The 17829-nt window shown below is 53.1% G+C and overlaps 1 protein-coding gene across 2 annotated transcripts; it reads left to right on the forward strand.

Annotated features, from left to right (window-relative positions):
- The first annotated feature begins 787 nt into the window (after positions 1–787).
- On the forward strand, positions 788–17245 carry SPI1 (Spi-1 proto-oncogene). 2 transcript variants are annotated; one of them, XM_030864471.3, is made up of 5 exons: positions 788–1024; positions 3352–3451; positions 14927–15114; positions 15887–16049; positions 16533–17245. In XM_030864471.3, the coding sequence occupies exons 1-5, from the start codon at positions 980–982 to the stop codon at positions 16850–16852; spliced, it is 816 nt and encodes a 271-aa protein (XP_030720331.1). In that variant the 5' UTR covers positions 788–979; the 3' UTR covers positions 16853–17245. The 2 variants fall into 2 exon arrangements, with proteins under 2 accessions (XP_030720331.1, XP_030720332.1); XM_030864472.3 differs by having other exon boundaries at positions 3355–3451.
- Positions 17246–17829: the final 584 nt, after the last annotated feature.

The raw sequence follows: 17829 nt of genomic DNA on the forward strand, positions 1-17829 counted from the left end.
TCGACAAACAGACAGATAAACAAATGGATGGGAAAATAGATGAATGGATGGACAGACAGGAAAAGTTTGTAAACTTGGAAGACTAGATTGATATTAAGGCATTGTTAAGGGGAGGGGACACTGAGAAATCTAGGCTGGGAGTAGAGCACCTAGGGATTTGGAAGAAGCGGTGGTCCTTAGGAAGCTGGGAGGGGAGGGTGTAAGAACCCTTCTGGTGGAAGGGAAGCTGGTGGAGGGAAGGGGAAAGCGGTGCTGTGCTGAGGACCCTGCCCGGGAGCCCAGCCCCAGGCTGGATAGAACCCAGGGGTTGTGCCACCTACGGGCCCAGGAAGAGCCAGGCCTGGCACTCTGCTGGATCAGAGCCCTCAGACAACCAGGCTGACCCCAGAAAGCAGAGACCGCAAGAGGTCACCCACCCTTAACAGCTCTGACCCCAAGGAAGTGACTTGGCCACGTTGGGGTCTCAAGAGAAGCAGGTATTTGTGGGGTTAGGGGTTAGAGGTTAGAGAGCCTCTGCAGGGCCCGGGTGCAGGAAAGGCCTCCGGTGGTGGAGGCAGCCTTCCTCCCTCCCACTCTTCCTCCCACCCTAGCCCTCAAGGCCGCCCCTCACAGTCCCAGCTTCCTCTGGGCAGGGGGCCTGGCCCCCATGGCCTCCCAGGCCAGCCCCTGGAGCACCACCTGCCCCAGCCGGCCAGAGACTTCCTGTAGCGCAAGAGATTTATGCAAACGGGCTGGGGTGGTGATGTCACCCCAAGGGGACTATCTCCCAGCGGCAGGCCTTCGATAAAATCAGGAACTTGCGCTGGCCCTGCAATGTCAAGGGAGGGGGCTCACCCAGGGCTCCTGTAGCTCAAGGGGCAGGCCTGAGCCCTGTACCCGCCCTGAGTCCGTCCAGCCCCCGACGGGGCGCCCCATCCCCAGGGGCTCCGCACTGGCCCCCACCAAGGCAGGGGACCTGACCGGCTCGGAGCTCGGCTGGATGTTACAGGCGTGCAAAATGGAAGGGTTTCCCCTCGTCCCCCCTGTGAGTATTGGGGCTCCTCCACCAGCCCAACCTGTGGCCCTCGGACGCCCACCCGCCTGCCTGCCAGCCCGCCGGCTGCCCTCCCACTATCAGTGGGAAGTTGGTGTTTCCTCCCTGGAGCTCCCGGCCTGAGACCCAGCAAGGGGGCCATTGGCTTTCTCGGAGCGTGCCCTGGCGGGCTGAGGGCTGAGCCCATGGTGGAGCTGTGATCGGTGGGGCCTGAACGGTTATTTATAGATGGGGCTCGGGTGGCAGGCCGGAGCTCCACGGCAGGGTGCAGGGCTGAGGATGGTGAGGGTGGCGGCAGGGAGGTGGTGGCGGAGGAAATGGGGAGACTGGTGTGGGGGGGGATGCCAGTCCCCAGGACGGTACGGGCTTGAGGGCAGGCGGCAAGAGGCCAGAGGTGGCCTGGGTGCTTCTGGAGACTGAGGCTGCCTTAAGCCTGGGTCCCCACCAGCCAGCCTGGGGCCTGGTACAGAGGACACGGTTGTTGCCCCAAGGGTCTGGGGCTTGGGCCCTGGGCCCTGAGTGGCAGAGGCAGGGGTCGGGGCAGGCGCTGGGCTGGAGCAGTGAGGGGAGCAGAGGCTAGCCACGCAGTTAGGGGTGGGCTCTGGCTGGGGATCAGGGAGTGGAGGGCAGGGGCTGGTGCTGGGGACACCCCGGGGCTGAGATTGGGGCTGGGGTGGGAGCTGGGGGAGGTCAAGGGGGGAGCCTGGAGTGGGGGCAGGGCTGAGGCTGGAGGTGAAGAAGCAGGAGTCCCGGGGGACCCCGGGGAGGGAAGGGCAGCCGTCTGGGGCAGACCCCCTCTGCTGCTGCCCTCAGTGACAGTTGCAGCCTTCGGCAGGTGTCAGACCCGGGCCCTCTGAGAGGACCCCGCTCCCTTTTCCTACCCTGACCCAGCTCAGCAGGGGTGGGGAGCCCTGGGGGGAGACGGGAAGGGCTTGGCAGGACCTGCCCACCTGACTCAGCTTTCCCGGGCTGGAGGCAGCTCCCTTCCCCCCGCCCCACCCCAGCGGGGCCTCAGAGCCTGGGGGAGGCACCCCGGGCTTGACATCCCGCTGTGGGGTTGCGCTGCCTCCAAGCCCAGTGCCAGGCTCCTCCCTGGGTCGGACTCAGAACCAGCCAGCCCTTCGGCACCTGGCCCTGGCCCACCCTCCCCCGACCTGGGGGCCAGCAGTGGTGACAGAGGTGGTCCCGAGGAGAGCCAGCCCTGCCTCCAGAAAGCCACAGGCCCTGGGGTTTGGCCACCCTGTCTCTGACCCTTGACCTCTGAATCCCTGAACTCCAGCTAGAGCGGGGCAGGAGGCACATCCCCTTGGGCTCCCACACCGCGCCCCAGCCCAGGGGCTACTCAGAGTGGGTCCTTGGAGGGTGGGCTACCAAGGCAGCACTGGTTGCCGAACCAAGCCCTGAGGGCCGGAGTTACTGTTGTGCAATCCTCGGGCTCACACTGTGTGGGCGAGGAAAGGCCTGATGACTGCTGGGAAGCCTCCGGGAGCATTCCCTATGCCAGTGGGGTGGGGGGGGGGGAAGACCAGGGAGCATCCCAGGGAGCGTGTCAGGAGGAGGGGGGAGGAGGGAGAGGCCCCCAAACCTGCCCCTGCCTGGGTGAGTCCTGTAAATTCCATCAGTGTGAAAGGCCACTGCTAATGGTGGTGGCCCTGGGCACCGGCTAAGAGAGAGAGTGGGTGTCAGGGCGGGGCTGTAGCAGGACGACAAGCGTGTGTGCCGTGGCGTGAGTGTGTAGGTGGAGTGAGAGTGACCGAGGAAGGGTGTGGGTATGAGTGTGTGGGTTAATGCATTTGCAGGCAAGTGGGTGGATACGTGTGTTAATCCCAGTGACGCTGCGTGTGCCTACAGGTGGGTGCATAATGGGGTGTGTGTGTGTGACGACAAGCGTGTGTAAGTGTGAGTGACCCCCAGAGCGAGTGTGAGGGCTGTGAGTGGACGGGGGGGTGAGAGTTCGCATGTAAGAGTGTGGGTAGAAGTGTGTCACGGGGAGTATGTATGTGTTTGGGGGGTGTAGGCATATCAGTGTGACTGTGAGAGGGTGCGTGCGTGTGGCTGGGATCCGGGCACACGCTAGAATGTGAGTATGAGTATGAGTGTGAGGTGACGGGCTGTCCTCTCAGACCTGGTCCTCTTTTGACCTCTGACCTCCAGGGTCCCTGTCACTCCCTTTCTGCAGGAGCCAAGGCTCTTGCTCCCCTGGGTCCCCCTCTACCTCTCTCTATGGCCTCTCCCAGTTCCAAGCAGAGAGAGGGCTGTAAGCCTGATACAGACGGTCTCCCGGCCACATTCCCAGCCCTGACACCCTCCTCTCTCAGCAGCCATCGGAAGATCTAGTTCCCTATGACACGGATCTCTACCAACGCCAAACGCACGAATATTACCCCTATCTCAGCAGTGATGGAGAGAGCCACAGCGGTGAGTACCGGGTCCCGGCCCAGCCCCACTTCCCCAGCCTGGCCTGCGCGCCCAAGCACGGCTGGGTTCCGGGGAGAAGGGAAAGAAGCCTCATTCCCAGGGCTTCTTTGGAACTCTGAGAATCAGATCCAGTTAGCTCTTGGGGATGTGAATTCACTATCCTGACCCCCGACAGTCCTGCTTCCCAACACCCCACACCCCCAGCCTGCATTTATGGAGCACCCTTGGTGTATCCAGGCACGGGTTAGCTTCTTCTACATCTATCTTCTTGTCCAACACTTTTGGCCTTTTTACACACGAGGAAACAAGCTAAGCAGCCACGGGACTTGTACAAGGTGGCACAGCCGGTCAGGGGGCTCCAGCTCTGTCGGTCTGCTCCAGGCCCAGTGCTTTTCCACCTTCCCCTCCCCCAATTCCCCGTCTTCCTCTCCGTTCTTGTCTCACATACACACACTAACCCCTCATCTCCTTGCTGGGGCAGCCCCGCTCCCTGCTGTGTGTGGCTAGCAGAATTTGTCTATTGACATTTGGGCTGGATAATGCTATGTTGTGAGGCCTGTCTTGTGCATTGTAGGATATCTGGCAGCATCTCTGGCTTCCACCCACTAGATGCCAGCAGTACTGCCAATCATGACAACCAAAAATGTCTCCGGCATTGCCAAGTGTCCCCTGGGGGGGCAGAACCGCTCCTATGTGAGAGCTGCTGAGCTGAAGGAAAGGCTCTGAGGACTCCCTCATTCAGTAGGGGCTGAAGACCCCAGTCTGTTCGGGGCGGGGGCGAGGATGGGGCCTGGGCCAGGGGCGTTTTCCATCTGGGCCTAACTGTGCTCCCCCAAGGCTCAGCCTTGTTCCTGAAGCAAATTCAGGGGAGGAGAGAGAGGCCTTCAACGCCTGGGACCTGGGCAGGGAGATAAGAGAGGTTACCTGAGGTGGATCTTGGTATAGCGATGAGACATCTCTGAACCAAAGGCCAGGTGGCCTAGTTAATGGGTCTTCACTGGAGGATTCTTCGGGGGGTCTGAGACCTGGGCAGGCCAGACACTGGGGTTTCTGCAGTCCCAGAGGGACAGGTGTGCTATGTGCCACAGCTGAGGAAGGTTTCACACCTGAGGGCCACACCTGGGAGCCATTCACACCTCCATTCTGCTGGCATATCTATGGCCGTTTAAACCTGACGGCCACACCCAGAGATGCCATTTGTGGTGAGTCCTTATTTAGGGCCCTCACAGCCAGATGCCAAACCTTGCGAACGGTTTCAACTGGAACTCACACCTGACAACTACTATAAAGACTATACCTAGAAGCCGTGTCTTGGGAGTAGGTGGTGGATGTACTTCAAGGTCATATATGGGAACACACAGGCTTCTTTCAGAGCTCTAGGGCTAGAAAGTCTTTAAAAATACCCTTTTTCTCATCCGTTTAAGCTTGTTTATAATTCTACAAGAAATGCATCCTCTCTGTGGAAAATCCAGACAATTTAGAGAGTGTCCCTCATCCAACTCTATCCCCAGATCCCCCCGCTGCCAGGGTCAAGGGCTGGGTCTCCCTGATCCAGAGACCTGCGCACACACCCTTCCACCAAGCAGTTCGGGACCAGAGAAAGTCCCTGTTTGAGGACTGGCGCCCCCTGGTGGCTTCAGGCAGCAGGACAGCTCGGGTCCCGCAAGCTCAGGGCTACTTCTGACCCCTTCCAGCATTAGGGATCCTTTCTCCTCTGGCCTGACCCCTTCGCGGTTTCATTGGGTTTGGGTGCATTTCTTTTGGGTCTATTGAAGCCTCATTTTCTCCTCCTGTGATATGGATGTGCTATGGGTTTATATATCTAGAAACCAGCTAGGCCTGGGGTGGGCTGATGGAGTGAGCACTTTAGAGAAAGCCAGTGCTTTCCTGGCTCAGTGACCAGGCAGATCCCTTATATCTGGGGTGGGGCTCTAGGAGTGACTCCTAATTGGATGTGTGAGCTCCCCATTTGGGTCCTTCAGACCCAAACCCTTCATAGACTCCTCCAGTGTCCCCAGGTGTTCTGGTCCCTATTCACAACCCCCGCCTCCCCGCCACACCCCTGCCATCACGGCCCACCGGGCCATCTGTTCTGTCCCTTCTTAATATCTTTTGGAAGGTATTCTCTGAAGACTCAAGAGTAGAGACACCCGCACATTCTTCCACCTGTTCCTGCACGTCCTCTGCATCTGTATTTTTAGGTGGTGAGGCTTAGTGAAAAGGCACTGGGGCCAGACCTGGGTCTAGTCCTGGCTCCATCACTCACTAGTGTGTAACCTTGGAGCAAGTGACTTAACCCCTCTAAGCCCCTGTTTCTTCATCTATAAAACTGAGGGCATGAAAACACTCCACAGAGTTGCAATGATTAAATGAGGTTAACACATGTAATATATGAGGTAATATACTGAGTACAAGGCCCAGTAAACTTTCAGGACATAGTATGTTAGCTTTACTGAATCCCCCCAGGCGGAAGGGATGAAGCAGCTGAGAGAGTAGAGAAGCACAGAAGGTTCTGTGACAGATCAAGTGGGTCATTTTCCAATGCCCCAGATGACAGCCAGCCAGGCACCCACTCATCCATCCATCCACTCCCCTCCCACCCACCAGCCACCCACCCATTCTTCCAACACTTATTGTCCAATCCACTTGTCCACTCATCCCCTCATTTGTCCATCCACCAAATAACCTCTGATTATATGCCATTCGCCAGAAACTGTTCTAGGCACTGGAGGTTCCATGATGAGCAGGCCAGGCAAGGCCACTGCCCTTGTAGAGCTTACAGTCCAGTGAGGGAGAGAGACAGTGAAAAATCAAACTAACAGACATGTACTAATAAGTCCTATGGAAAGTAGAGTAACGTGATTCGGAGTGTCTAGGTGGGGAACACTTTAACTGGGTGGTCAAGGAAGGCCTGTGAGGAGGTGGCAGCTGAGTGGAAATCTGAGTGCAGGGAAGGAACATGAATGTCAAGGCAGGTAGGGACAGGTGTTCTAGGGAGAGAGAAAAGCAAGTGCAAGAGCAGGAGGGACCTCCCCCGAGGACCAGAGTGGCCAGTGAGCACAGGGGGGCAGAAACAAAATGAAGCCAGAGGGGTCTGCAGGGGGCAGATCACCCAGGGCGTGATGGCCGTGGCAGAAGTTTGGGTTTTATCCTGCATCTAATGGGAAGCCATTGGAGGGTTCTGAGCAGGGAAATGACATGATCTGAATAATCTTTGTGTGTGTGTGTGTGTGTGTGTGTGTGTGTGGTAAAAATCTAAATAAATTGTAAGTGTTTAATTTTAATTATTAAAACAAGAAATACCCATTGCAAACAATTTTAAAATACAACAGCATAGCAAGTGAAATATTAGCCTCTTCCCGTTCTTATTCTTCCCTGACAGCACCTTGGTCTATCCTTGCAGATATTTTATTTGACATGTATAATCCTGTATGTTTGTAAGTGTATACGTCCACATGTGCATATTCTATCCGTTCAAAAGTGGACTGTAGTGTCATACTGTTCTGCAATCTGCTACTTTTTACATAAACTTATCATAGTCATTCCTCCATGGCATACATAACAACCAGAGATAGATAAAAGCTATTTCTCTAGTCTTTCTATTACAGGGCTATGTAAGTGTATATATGAAGATTTGAAATAGAGACTTAGAACAGCCTTTATTTATTCATTCACATACATTTATTGAGTACTTTCTATATGCTAGGTGGAGATGAATCTAGCTTGATTTTTTACTTTGAGGCATCTGTTCACTTGTACTATGAAAGATGAGAACTTGACTTTCTAGGTATTTATAACACACACACACACACACTCACACTCACACTTCTCCACATATACCAAGATACTTATAGTAACTTTTTCCCTTCTTTATCATTTTATTACTGTAATGGGCATACAACGTAAGTGTATAAGTGTAAGGTGTGACAGCATAATGACCTCACACACATGTACATTGTGAAATGATTACCACATAAGTTTAGTTAACATCCATCACCTCATATACTTACAAAAGAATTTTTTTCCCCTTGTAATGAGAACTTTTAGGCGAAACTCTCTTGACTTTCAAAGTTGCCACACAGCAGTGTTAACTATAGTCATCGTGTACACAACATCCCCAGGACTTATTTATCTTACACCTGGAAGTTTGTACCTTAGACCACCATCACCCAATTTCCCCTGTCCCTCTCCCCACCACTACTTCTGGCAACCACAAATCTGATCTCTTTTTCTGAATTTAGCTTTTTCTTTAGATTCCACCTATAAGTGAGATCATACAGTGTTTGTCTTCCTCTGTATTCTAACTTTTGTTAAATCAGTATCTGAATTTTCCATTATTAGGACCATGTGAATATTACTCACAGCTGAGCCACATGGCGTACTTTGATTACCTGTACTTTCTCGTCGCTGTGTTTCTGAGGGTCAGTGTAGCAGGGAGATGGAGACCTCACGCTGCAACCAGGCTGCTGGGAGTCACACCCCAACTCCTCACTACTGGGTGGGGTGACCTGGGGCAAGACATCTCACCCCTCTGTGCCCCAACTTCTTCTTTCTTTTTATAAATTTATTTATTTATTTTTGGCTGGGTTGGGTCTTCGTTGCTGGGCGTGGGTTTTCTCTAGTTGCCGCGAGGGGGGCTACTCTTCATTGCAGTGCGCAGGCTTCTCATTGCGGTGGCTTCTCTTGTTGCGGAGCTCCGGCTCAGGCACACAGGCTTCAGTAGTTGTGGCACACAGACTCAGTAGTTGTGGCTCATGGGCTCTAGGGCACAGGTTCAGTAGTTGTGGCGTACGGGCTTAGTTGCTCCGCGGCACGTGGGATCTTCCCGGACCAGGGCTCGAACCCATGTCTCCTGCGTTGGCAGGCGGATTCTTAACCACTGCGCCACCAGGGAAGTCCTTCAACTTCTTCTTAATGATACCTACTTCACAGGATTGCTGTAAGGAAGGAATGAGTTACTACAGTTAAAATGCTTAGAACAGTGAACACTATATAAGGATTTATTGCTCTTCTCATTATACTCTCCTAAGAAAGGATGTATGGGAGGTAAGGTTTTGTTCTTGTTGTTTGTTTTACCTGGTGTCTTTATGCTCTCACTTGATTAACAGTAGTTTGGCTGTGTACAGAAATCTAAGTTGAAAATCATTTTTTTTCTCACTGAAATTGAAAGCATTTCTCTACTGTCCTCTGGTTACTAGAGTTTTTCTTAGGAAATCTGATGTCATTCTATGTCCTCTTTTTGAATGTAACCATTTTTGGTGATTTTTTTGTTTTTTTTTTTTTTTTTTTTTTCTGTTTGGTTTTGTTTTGTCTCTCTGGAAGTTTTCAGTATCTTCTCCCAATACCTAGTGGTTCCACTGAATAAGCTTTTAAAAAGATCACTCTGGCTGCTGTGTGGAGAGTAGATGGAGAGGAGACAAGAGTAGGAACGGGGGGAAAGCACAGTAGAAAACCACTGGAATAATCCAGGCGAGAGATGACGGTGGCTTGGACAAGGGTGGTGGCGAGAGAGACAGAAAGGAGCAGACAGGGACTTCCCTGGCGGTCCAGTGGTTAGGACTCTGTGCTCTCGCTGCTGAGAGCCCAGGTTCGATCCTTGGTTGGGGAACTAAAATCCCACAAGCCACACAGCGTGGCCAAAAAAAAAAGAAAAGGAAAAAAAGGAAAGGAGCAGACAGATTTAGGATAGATTCTGAAGGTAGAGCTCACAGAATTTGCTATTTATTATTATTATTTTTAAACTGTGATAAAATGCACATAATTTAAAATTTACTATCTTAACCATTTTCAAATGTACAGTTCAGTGGCATTAAGAACATTCACATTGTTGTGCAACCGTCACCACCATCCATCCCCAGAACTCTTTTCATCTTGCAAAACTGACACTCTGTACCAATTAGACAATAACTCCCCATTGCCCCCTCCCCTCAGACCCTGGCAACCACCATTCTACTTTCTGTTTCTATGAACTTGACTACAGTAACTACTTCATATTCATGGAATCATGCAGTATCTCTCTTTTTGTGACTGGCTTATTTTACTGAGCATATAATATCCTCAAGTTTCATCGACATTGCAGCATAGGTCAGAATTTCCTTCCTTTTTAAAGCTGGATAATATTCCATCATACGTTTATACCACATTTTGTTTATCCATCCATCTCTTGATGGACACGTGACTTGCTTCTACCTTTTGGCTATTGTGAGCAATGCTGCTGTGAACATGGGTATAAAAATATCTTTTTGAGATCCTGCTTTCAGTTCTTTTGGGATATATACCCAGAAGTGGAACTGTTGGATTATAAGGTAATTCTATTTTTAATTTTTTGAGGACCCACCATACTGTTTTCCATAGTGGCTGCACCATTTTACATTCCTACCAACACTGCACAGGGATTCCATTTCTCCACATCCTTGCCAACACTTGTTATTTTCTGTTTTTTTGTGTGTGTGTGTGGTACGCGGGCTCTCACTGCTGTGGCCTCTCCCGTTGCGGAGCACAGGCTCCGGACGCGCAGGCTCAGCGGCCATGGCTCACGGGCCCAGCCGCTCCGCGGCATGTGGGATCTTCCCGGACCGGGGCACGAACCCGCGTTCCCTGCATCGGCAGGCGGACTCTCAACTATTGCGCCACATGGGAAGCCCCCTATTTTCTGTTTTTTAAACCATTTTTTAAATTGAAGTATAGATAATTTACAATGTTGTGTTAGTTTCAGGTGTACAACAAAGTGATTCACTGAGTTATATATATTCTTTTTCAGATTCTTTTCCATTATAGGTTATTACAAGATATTGAATATAATTCTCTGCACTATACAGTAGGTCCTTGTTGTTCTGTTTTTTGATAGTAGCCATCCTAATGGGTGTGATAGGATTTGCTATTTGCAGTGGGATTGTTGAATGGAGTTCCAAAGTATGACCCTTCTCTTGTCCTTCTATCTTTCCAAACACTTATTCATCTTTTCATACAATAGACCATCCACCAATTTATTCACATATTCATCTAATCATCCATTCATTCACCTTTCCAAGTGTTCTTCCTTCCCCCCACCAAACCCTCCATGCATCTCCCACTGACTTATACATCTAATAAATATATGCTAAGCATCTTTTACATGCCAGGCACATTGCTAGGTGCTGTAGAGTGAATAAAACACAGGTCCTATATCTTTGTAACAAGGGAAATAACTAAAACCTTAATAGTTAGGATACGATGTAGAAAGTAACAAGAAACATGAGACCCGGAACTCTCTGCTCTCTGGCCCTCAGTTTCCATATCTGAACAATTTGCAGGAGGGCTGGGCTTAAGGAGCCCTCGTCCACTGGTCTGTGATTTCCTGTGAAGGTTTTCTTCTCATCCCTTGCTTTCTTAATTCCTCATCTTCCTTCTCTTATCTTGATCTTACTTCTCCTTCCCTGGGGTGAGCCCTAGCTTCAGGCTGGGGTTTCTGCTCTGAGGAGAAAAGGTCAACTGAATGACACTTAAGGCTTGAATTTTGTGTGTGTGGCGGGGAGGGTGGCGGGGGGTTGTTTTAAATATCATTTTATTTTTGTCCTAGTGACATGCAGGTATTAGTGACACCAAAAAACTGAGTTAGAATAGGAATGTGTGGGCAGGACTTTGGTCCCAGATTGGGAGCTGGTTTACAGGGAGAAAGTGAAAGATTTTGGTAAATGGGTAATTGTTGGCTGGATGAATGAAGGTTCAATGATGGATGGAAGGATGGATGGATGGATTAAATGATGGATGATGAATGGGTGGATGATAGATGGATTATGGTTGGATGATGGATGGGTGGACAGATAGGTGATGGGTGGATGATGGATGGACGGATGGATGGGTGGAAGGACGGATGGATGGGTGGACGGATGGATGATGGTTGGATGATGGATGGGTGGATGGACGGATGGATGGGTGGATGGATGGATGATGGGTGGATGATGGATGGGTGGATGGATGGATGGATGGGTGGAAGGACGGATGGATGGGTGGATGATGGATGGGTGGATGGACGGATGATGGGTGGATGATGGATGGGTGGACGGATGGGTGATGGGTGGATGGATGGATGATGGGTGGATGATGGATGGGTGGATGGACGGATGATGAATAATGAATGAGGGGTAAATGACGGTAGACAGACAGATGGATAAGAGCAGCCTGTAAATTCTCTCTGTCACCAAGGGCCTTACTTAAAGCTTTCCTTAGCAGTCTTTTTCCTGAGAGGTGGTATGGCGTAGTGGTAAGAGTTTAGTTCCTGGAGTCATACATAGGTGGGTTTGGATCCTGACTCTACCAATGACTGTCTATGGACAAGGGACTTAATGCCTTTGAGTCACAGTTTCCTCATATGCAAAAGGAATATCATACTATAGTGGCCACCTTGTCAGAGCTAAGGTGAGGATTAAATGAGATAATGTGGATTAAGTACTTAGCATAGTGCCTGGTACATAAAAAACACATTAAAAGTTAACATTTATTGGTCACTTAATCAAATATTGATTGAGGCCTAGTACGTGTTGGGTGCCTAACAGGCTGTAGAAGGGAGGGTCCAGAGCTATCTCCAGATATGCAAAGCACACTACATTCTTTTGAGGAGCAGAGTTCATGCTAAAGGGGCAGAAGTTGCAGGATAGTCTGGGTGACCTCTTGAAGTGACAAAAAGGGATAAAGCAATGCATTCATGAGCAGTCATCCAGAAATGAGGTCCAAAGAGCCCAGGAGTGCTGACCTTTGCATTAGGATGGACTCCTGGCATTGTGTTCCTTCAGAGGGCCCCATCCTTGGAACGCCTCTGCCTACCAAACAGACAGCATTTATTACATAAATGCTAAGCCCTCAAATCAAGGGTAAAGGCAAGGTTTCCGTTGGACTTTTTGAAACCTTAATTGTAGCCCAAGAGTCTCTGTTGCAGCTTTCAGGGGACCCTGGGGCAGGTTTCCAGAGCCTCAGTGAGCCAAGGAACCTCCTTAGGATCCTCTTAAAGGCCAGATTCCCAGGTCTCCTGTTGGCGCTGATGATTCCGTGGGTCTCCAGTGGGCTGGGGCTTTTCCAGCCCCCAAAGTGACTCCAACGAGGGTGTACTGAGACCTGCTATGGAAAGTGCTGGCCTCAGGCTGGGCCCACCAGAGTGAGCCCATGGGTCTCAGGAGGAGCTAGAACAGAAGTGGGGAGCAGGAGAGAAAGACAGAACACAGGGGCTCCCCAACCCAGAACTGGAGTAGGTGTGAGCATGTGGGGTTGGTGGGCAGGACACAGCATCCTATAACAATCTGGGCACTTCAGCCTGGGCAGGAGAAGGCAAAAATGGGAAGGGCCAGGAGTGGGGCCAGAGGGCAGCTCTACAGCTAAAGAGGAACCTGGATCCACTCACCAAATCCCAGGGCCCCAAAGAGCCCCTCGCTAAAAGACAAAGCGAACCCTCCCAGAGCAAGTGGAGAATTTCTGGGTCTTGTTAACTCACGGCAAGATGAAAGTACAAATTCAATGTTGCTGTGTTTTGTTTTCCCTTCAGATTTGGATAATTTTCTGAAGGAGAGTCAGAGTTCTTAAGAGGATAGGATTTACTCATTCATTCATTCATTCCAGAAATGTTTGTTCAGTGCCTACTGCGTCTAGGCACTGGGAATACAGAGGCGAACAAAACCAGTCCCTGCCCTCGGTGCAGCGCTGGGCCCCCAACTCCAGCCTCTGGGAGAAAGTGACAGCCAGGGCCCTCAAACTATTTCTCTGGGCCACAGACTAAGGTGGCAGGGAGCAAGGGAAGATGAGGAACTCACACATATTAAAGCATCTGCTGTTTGCTCAAGTGCTGACTTAGGCTCTCTAAAGCGAGCATTAAACATTAATAATACTAATTACCATAATGACGATGATAGTTAATGTTCTACCGAGTCTTCTTTTGTGTCCTGTTCTGTTCTAAGTGCTTTGCGGGCATTAGCTCATTTAATCCTCACAGCAAGCCTATGAGATGGGTGTAATTATTAGCTCCATCTCGCAACTGAGGCAACAGGCATAGAGAAGTAGAATGACCTGCCCGGTGTCGCTCAGGGCTAAGTGGCAGAGTCAGGATTCGAACCCAGCTCTGGCCAAATCATGTACTTTCTCTCTCCATGCAGCTTCACGGAGGTGGGAGCCTGGATTGTGGGTTCAAATGATTCCACACGTGGACTGGACCTCAGTAACCACTCAGTTGGGTCTCTGACTTTTGCAGTGGGGAATCAGAGGCTCAGGGAGATAAAATGTCTTGTCCAGAGTCACACAGCAAAGCCACCACAGAGCAAGATTCGAAAGTGAGTCTTCTGATAACCAGTGCAGAGCCAAAACAACACATGTCATTTCTTAGGGATGTGTGAGTATGTGTTTGTGAGAAAGAAACAGAAAGACACACACACACACACACACACATACACACACACACACACACACACACACGCACACGCACACCAGGCAGGTGATGGTCCCCCTACGCGGCCCTGTGTTTGTCCTGGAGACGCCAACCTGGCTTAGCACCCTGTACACTCCCTCTTTGGACACACGAGAAAATCCCTCTTGTCACTTTATCACCACATCTTCTTTTGGACCCCAGGAAGTCCTCAGACATGTGGCAGTTTTTGTTCCTGGAAATGGTGCCCAGAGAAACCGTGTTGAAGGCCGGCTCCAGTCCCAGGCAGGGCTCCCAGTGGCACGTAGCTATTCCCCAAACTCAAAGCCACCCTACCGCAGACTCTGAAAGCACCCACCAGGGAGTTTCTGGGAAAGCCTCGGGTCCCCGCATCTTTGCTGGAACACAGGTGGAGCTGCCCAAGGACATGGCCTTGAGGGAGCGGCACCGGGAGCCCAGACAAGTTCCGGCGTGTGAGGAATGTCAGCCCTGTGACTTTGCAGTCACACCTTGGCCACGTGACAAGGCTGTGAGCTGTGACGGTGGGCAGCCAGTCAGCTCAGGGACCGCGGCTGGGTCTTAAGGGGAGGAGAGGGGACTCAACATTCCCCAAGGGCTGGCTCTGGGCCTAGGAGGTTTTACAACTGTGAACTCATGTGTATCCTCCCGGTAACTATTATCCCCACTTTATAGGTGAGTCAACGGAGGCCAGAGGGGTCCATGCACGCGTTTGAGGTCACACACAAAGTAAACGGCAGAGCCAGGATTCGGACTCTTTGGCTCAAAAGCCTGCGTCCTTGTGATCGCATGCGTGGCAGGGTAGAACGGTTGTTGAGAACACAGCCTTTGCCTCGGACCTGGGTCCCAGCTCTGCCACGGATGAGGCCTTTGACTGCAGGCGTGCTATGTAGCCCCTCCAAGCCTCAGTATCCTCATCTATAGAATGGGGGTCGGAAAACAACAGGGTGGGGCGTGAGGTGATTAACGTCAACTTGCCGTCCAGCCTGGTCCGTGGCGATTATTATACGGTGACACGGGCCTGGCATTATTATTCTTTAATTAGCATAAACCTTTCCTGCCCTGCCCCCCAGACCATTACTGGGACTTCCACCCGCACCACATGCACAGCGAGTTCGAGACCTTCCCCGAGAACCACTTCACGGAGCTGCAGAGCGTGCAGGCCCCGCAGCTGCAGCAGCTCTACCGCCACATGGAGCTGGAGCAGATGCACGTGCTCGACACACCCATGGCGCCCACCCACGCCAGCCTTGGCCACCAGGTGCGTGCGGGGCCACCCGGCCTGGCCCAGCCCAGCCCGTGGCCTGCGGTGAGGCCGGCGCTTCGCAGGAAGCTGACGCGGGCTCTTACTCAACTCGGCTTCCTGCCTCACAGCGCCAACGGCGGCCAGAGCTTCAACGGCCGCCTCCTGACCCCCCGACTGACCCCGTGACCCCACACCCCTTATCTCCTCTCGCCCCACCATGGACAGAGCCCAGATCATCCCCGCGTCCCCACTGATCCTCCCGAGCCTGAAGGCCCGGCCCTGGGCACCTCCCGACCCCCATTCGCTGACCCCTCACGGAGCCGGCACCCAAGTCCCTGTGCCCTGACCTCCACTGACCTCTACGGCCCCTCCTCCTCCCCAGCGACCCTAACCCCAGTCAGTGACCTCCACTGACCTTCACGACCCTCACGGACCTCCACCGCCTCTTGGTGCCCTTGCCACTCGCCTACACAACCCCGTTCGCTCCAGTGCCTGACTCTCTAGCACCTCTTCCCCCCAGGGCTGCTGCCGGTCCGTGCGCTTCCTTCCCCGGGCCACGCCGCCCTGAACCAGGGAGATGCGTGGGAATTCAGGGGCCCCTTGTCCCCATAACCTGCCCCCTGTGTGGGGTGACCCCGCCTGACCTTCAGGGTGCCCAGCCTTCTCCCAAATCCCTCTGCCCCGCGCCAGCACCCCCTCTTCTCTCACGCAGTCGACCCCGACCTGGCAGCCCTGAGCTTTGAACTGCCCCTCAGTGACCTCAACCCTCCTTCCGCCGCCTTTCCAGGTCTCCTACCTGCCCCGGATGTGCCTCCCGTACCCCTCCCTGTCCCCGGCTCAGCCCAGCTCGGATGAGGAGGAGGGTGAGCGGCAGAGCCCCCCACTGGAGGTGTCTGACGGGGAGGCCGACGGCCTGGAGCCAGGGCCTGGCCTGCTGCACGGGGAGACAGGTAGGGGGCCCAGTCCCACCCCTGACCCAGCGTGGGCCCAGCCGTGACCCGGTCCGTCCGTGCGCCCCGTACCCACCGCGGCCAAGGCCGACGGACTCGGCAGTCAAGCCAGAGCTGAGTGTGTGTGTGTGTGTGTGTGTGTGTGTGTGTGTGTGTGTGTGTGTGTGTGTGTGTGTGTGTGTGTGTGTGTGTGTGTGTGTGTGTGTGTGTGTGTGTGTGTGTGTGTGTGTGTGTGTGTGTGTGTGTGTGTGTGTGTGTGTGTGTGTGTGTGTGTGTGTACATGTGTCTTCACGTGTGTTTAATGAGGGCGCCTGGGGCAGTCTGTCCCCGCGCACGTGTCTGAGCACGTGTGCCGAGGCCGAGCGTGGCAGTGGGTTGCGCATGCTCGCTGGTGACCTTTCCCCAGAGACCACCCCGGGGGGTCCCACGTCAGGGGGAGGCGGACTGGGTCCCCGCGTGGGCGCTGACCACCTCCGGCCGCAGGCAGCAAGAAGAAGATCCGCCTGTACCAGTTCCTGCTGGACCTGCTGCGCAGTGGCGACATGAAGGACAGCATCTGGTGGGTGGACAAGGACAAGGGCACCTTCCAGTTCTCGTCCAAGCACAAGGAGGCGCTGGCGCACCGCTGGGGCATCCAGAAAGGCAACCGCAAGAAGATGACCTACCAGAAGATGGCCCGCGCGCTTCGCAACTACGGCAAGACGGGCGAGGTCAAGAAAGTCAAGAAGAAGCTCACCTACCAGTTCAGTGGGGAGGTGCTGGGCCGCGGGGGCCTGGCCGAGCGGCGCCACCCGCCCCACTGAGCCCAGGCCCGAGCCCGCCGGGCCGCCAGGCCTCCCCTCTGGCCATAGCATTAACCCCCCGCCCGGCCGGACACAGGGGGGAAGCTCCCAGGGGCCAGGGGCAGGACTGGGGCGGGCCAGGCCTCGCCTCCCCGCCCATCCCCTCCTCCTCCAAGCCCCGCCCACACCCCTGCTTCGCCTCCCACCAGGACTCCAGCCCCGGCTCCAGAAAGCCACCTGGGCGTCTGGCCCCAGCAAGGGTCAGCTTCCTTAGTACCAGGGGTGCTTCCTTGGGAGTTCGAAGTCATCGTATTTGTGTAAATTGAACCTTCCTCTTTAAGCATCCCTTTCTCTCCACACCTCTCCCCCATCAGCTTCCTCAGGAATACCAGTTATTAAAGTTATTCTCAGTGAGTCCTCTTGCAGCACAGAGAGTCTCTTTTAAAATTTTTTGTGCACCTTGTCTGCTCCCCGCCCCCCATCTGATCTCTCTTTTTCTCATCTGTCCATCGGGCATTTACCAAGGATACTACCCAATGCTGGTTGCTGGGGACGTGAGGAAAGATGACACTTCGTGCCTGACTAGGAGTCAGAGCCGGTGGAAAGAACGAATCCTTAGTTGTTCTTAGAGGAATAAATCATTAAAAAGCCCTCTGCGGGCTTCCCTGGTGGCGCAGTGGTTGAGAGTCCGCCTGCCGATGCAGGGGACACAGGTTCGTGCCCCGGTCCGCGAAGATCCCACATGCCGCGGAGCAGCTGGGCCCGTGAGCCATGGCCGCCGAGCCTGCGCGTCCGGAGCCTGTGCTCCGCAACGGGAGAGGCCACAGCAGTGAGAGGCCCGCGTACCGCAAAAAAAAAAAAAAAGCCCTCTGCGCCTGATAAATTCTCTTTTCTTAATGCCTCAATGAAGCTTAAACTCATAACCTTTAGATTATGACCCCAGTGATGGTGATATTAATTAACAATGACAACAACACTGGATTTTCGGGCCATTTATT

Source organism: Globicephala melas, chromosome 8, assembly GCF_963455315.2.
Source record: "Globicephala melas chromosome 8, mGloMel1.2, whole genome shotgun sequence".
NCBI lineage: Eukaryota > Metazoa > Chordata > Mammalia > Artiodactyla > Delphinidae > Globicephala > Globicephala melas.

Coding starts and splice junctions, on each gene's coding strand:
- SPI1 (XM_030864471.3), top strand. CDS start 980: ATGTTACAGGCGTGCAAAATGGAAGGGTTTCCCCTCGTCCCCCCT. Junction 3,452..14,926: donor TGATGGAGAGAGCCACAGCG/GTGAGTACCGGG, acceptor CCTGCCCCCCAG/ACCATTACTGGGACTTCCAC. Junction 15,115..15,886: donor ACGCCAGCCTTGGCCACCAG/GTGCGTGCGGGG, acceptor CCGCCTTTCCAG/GTCTCCTACCTGCCCCGGAT.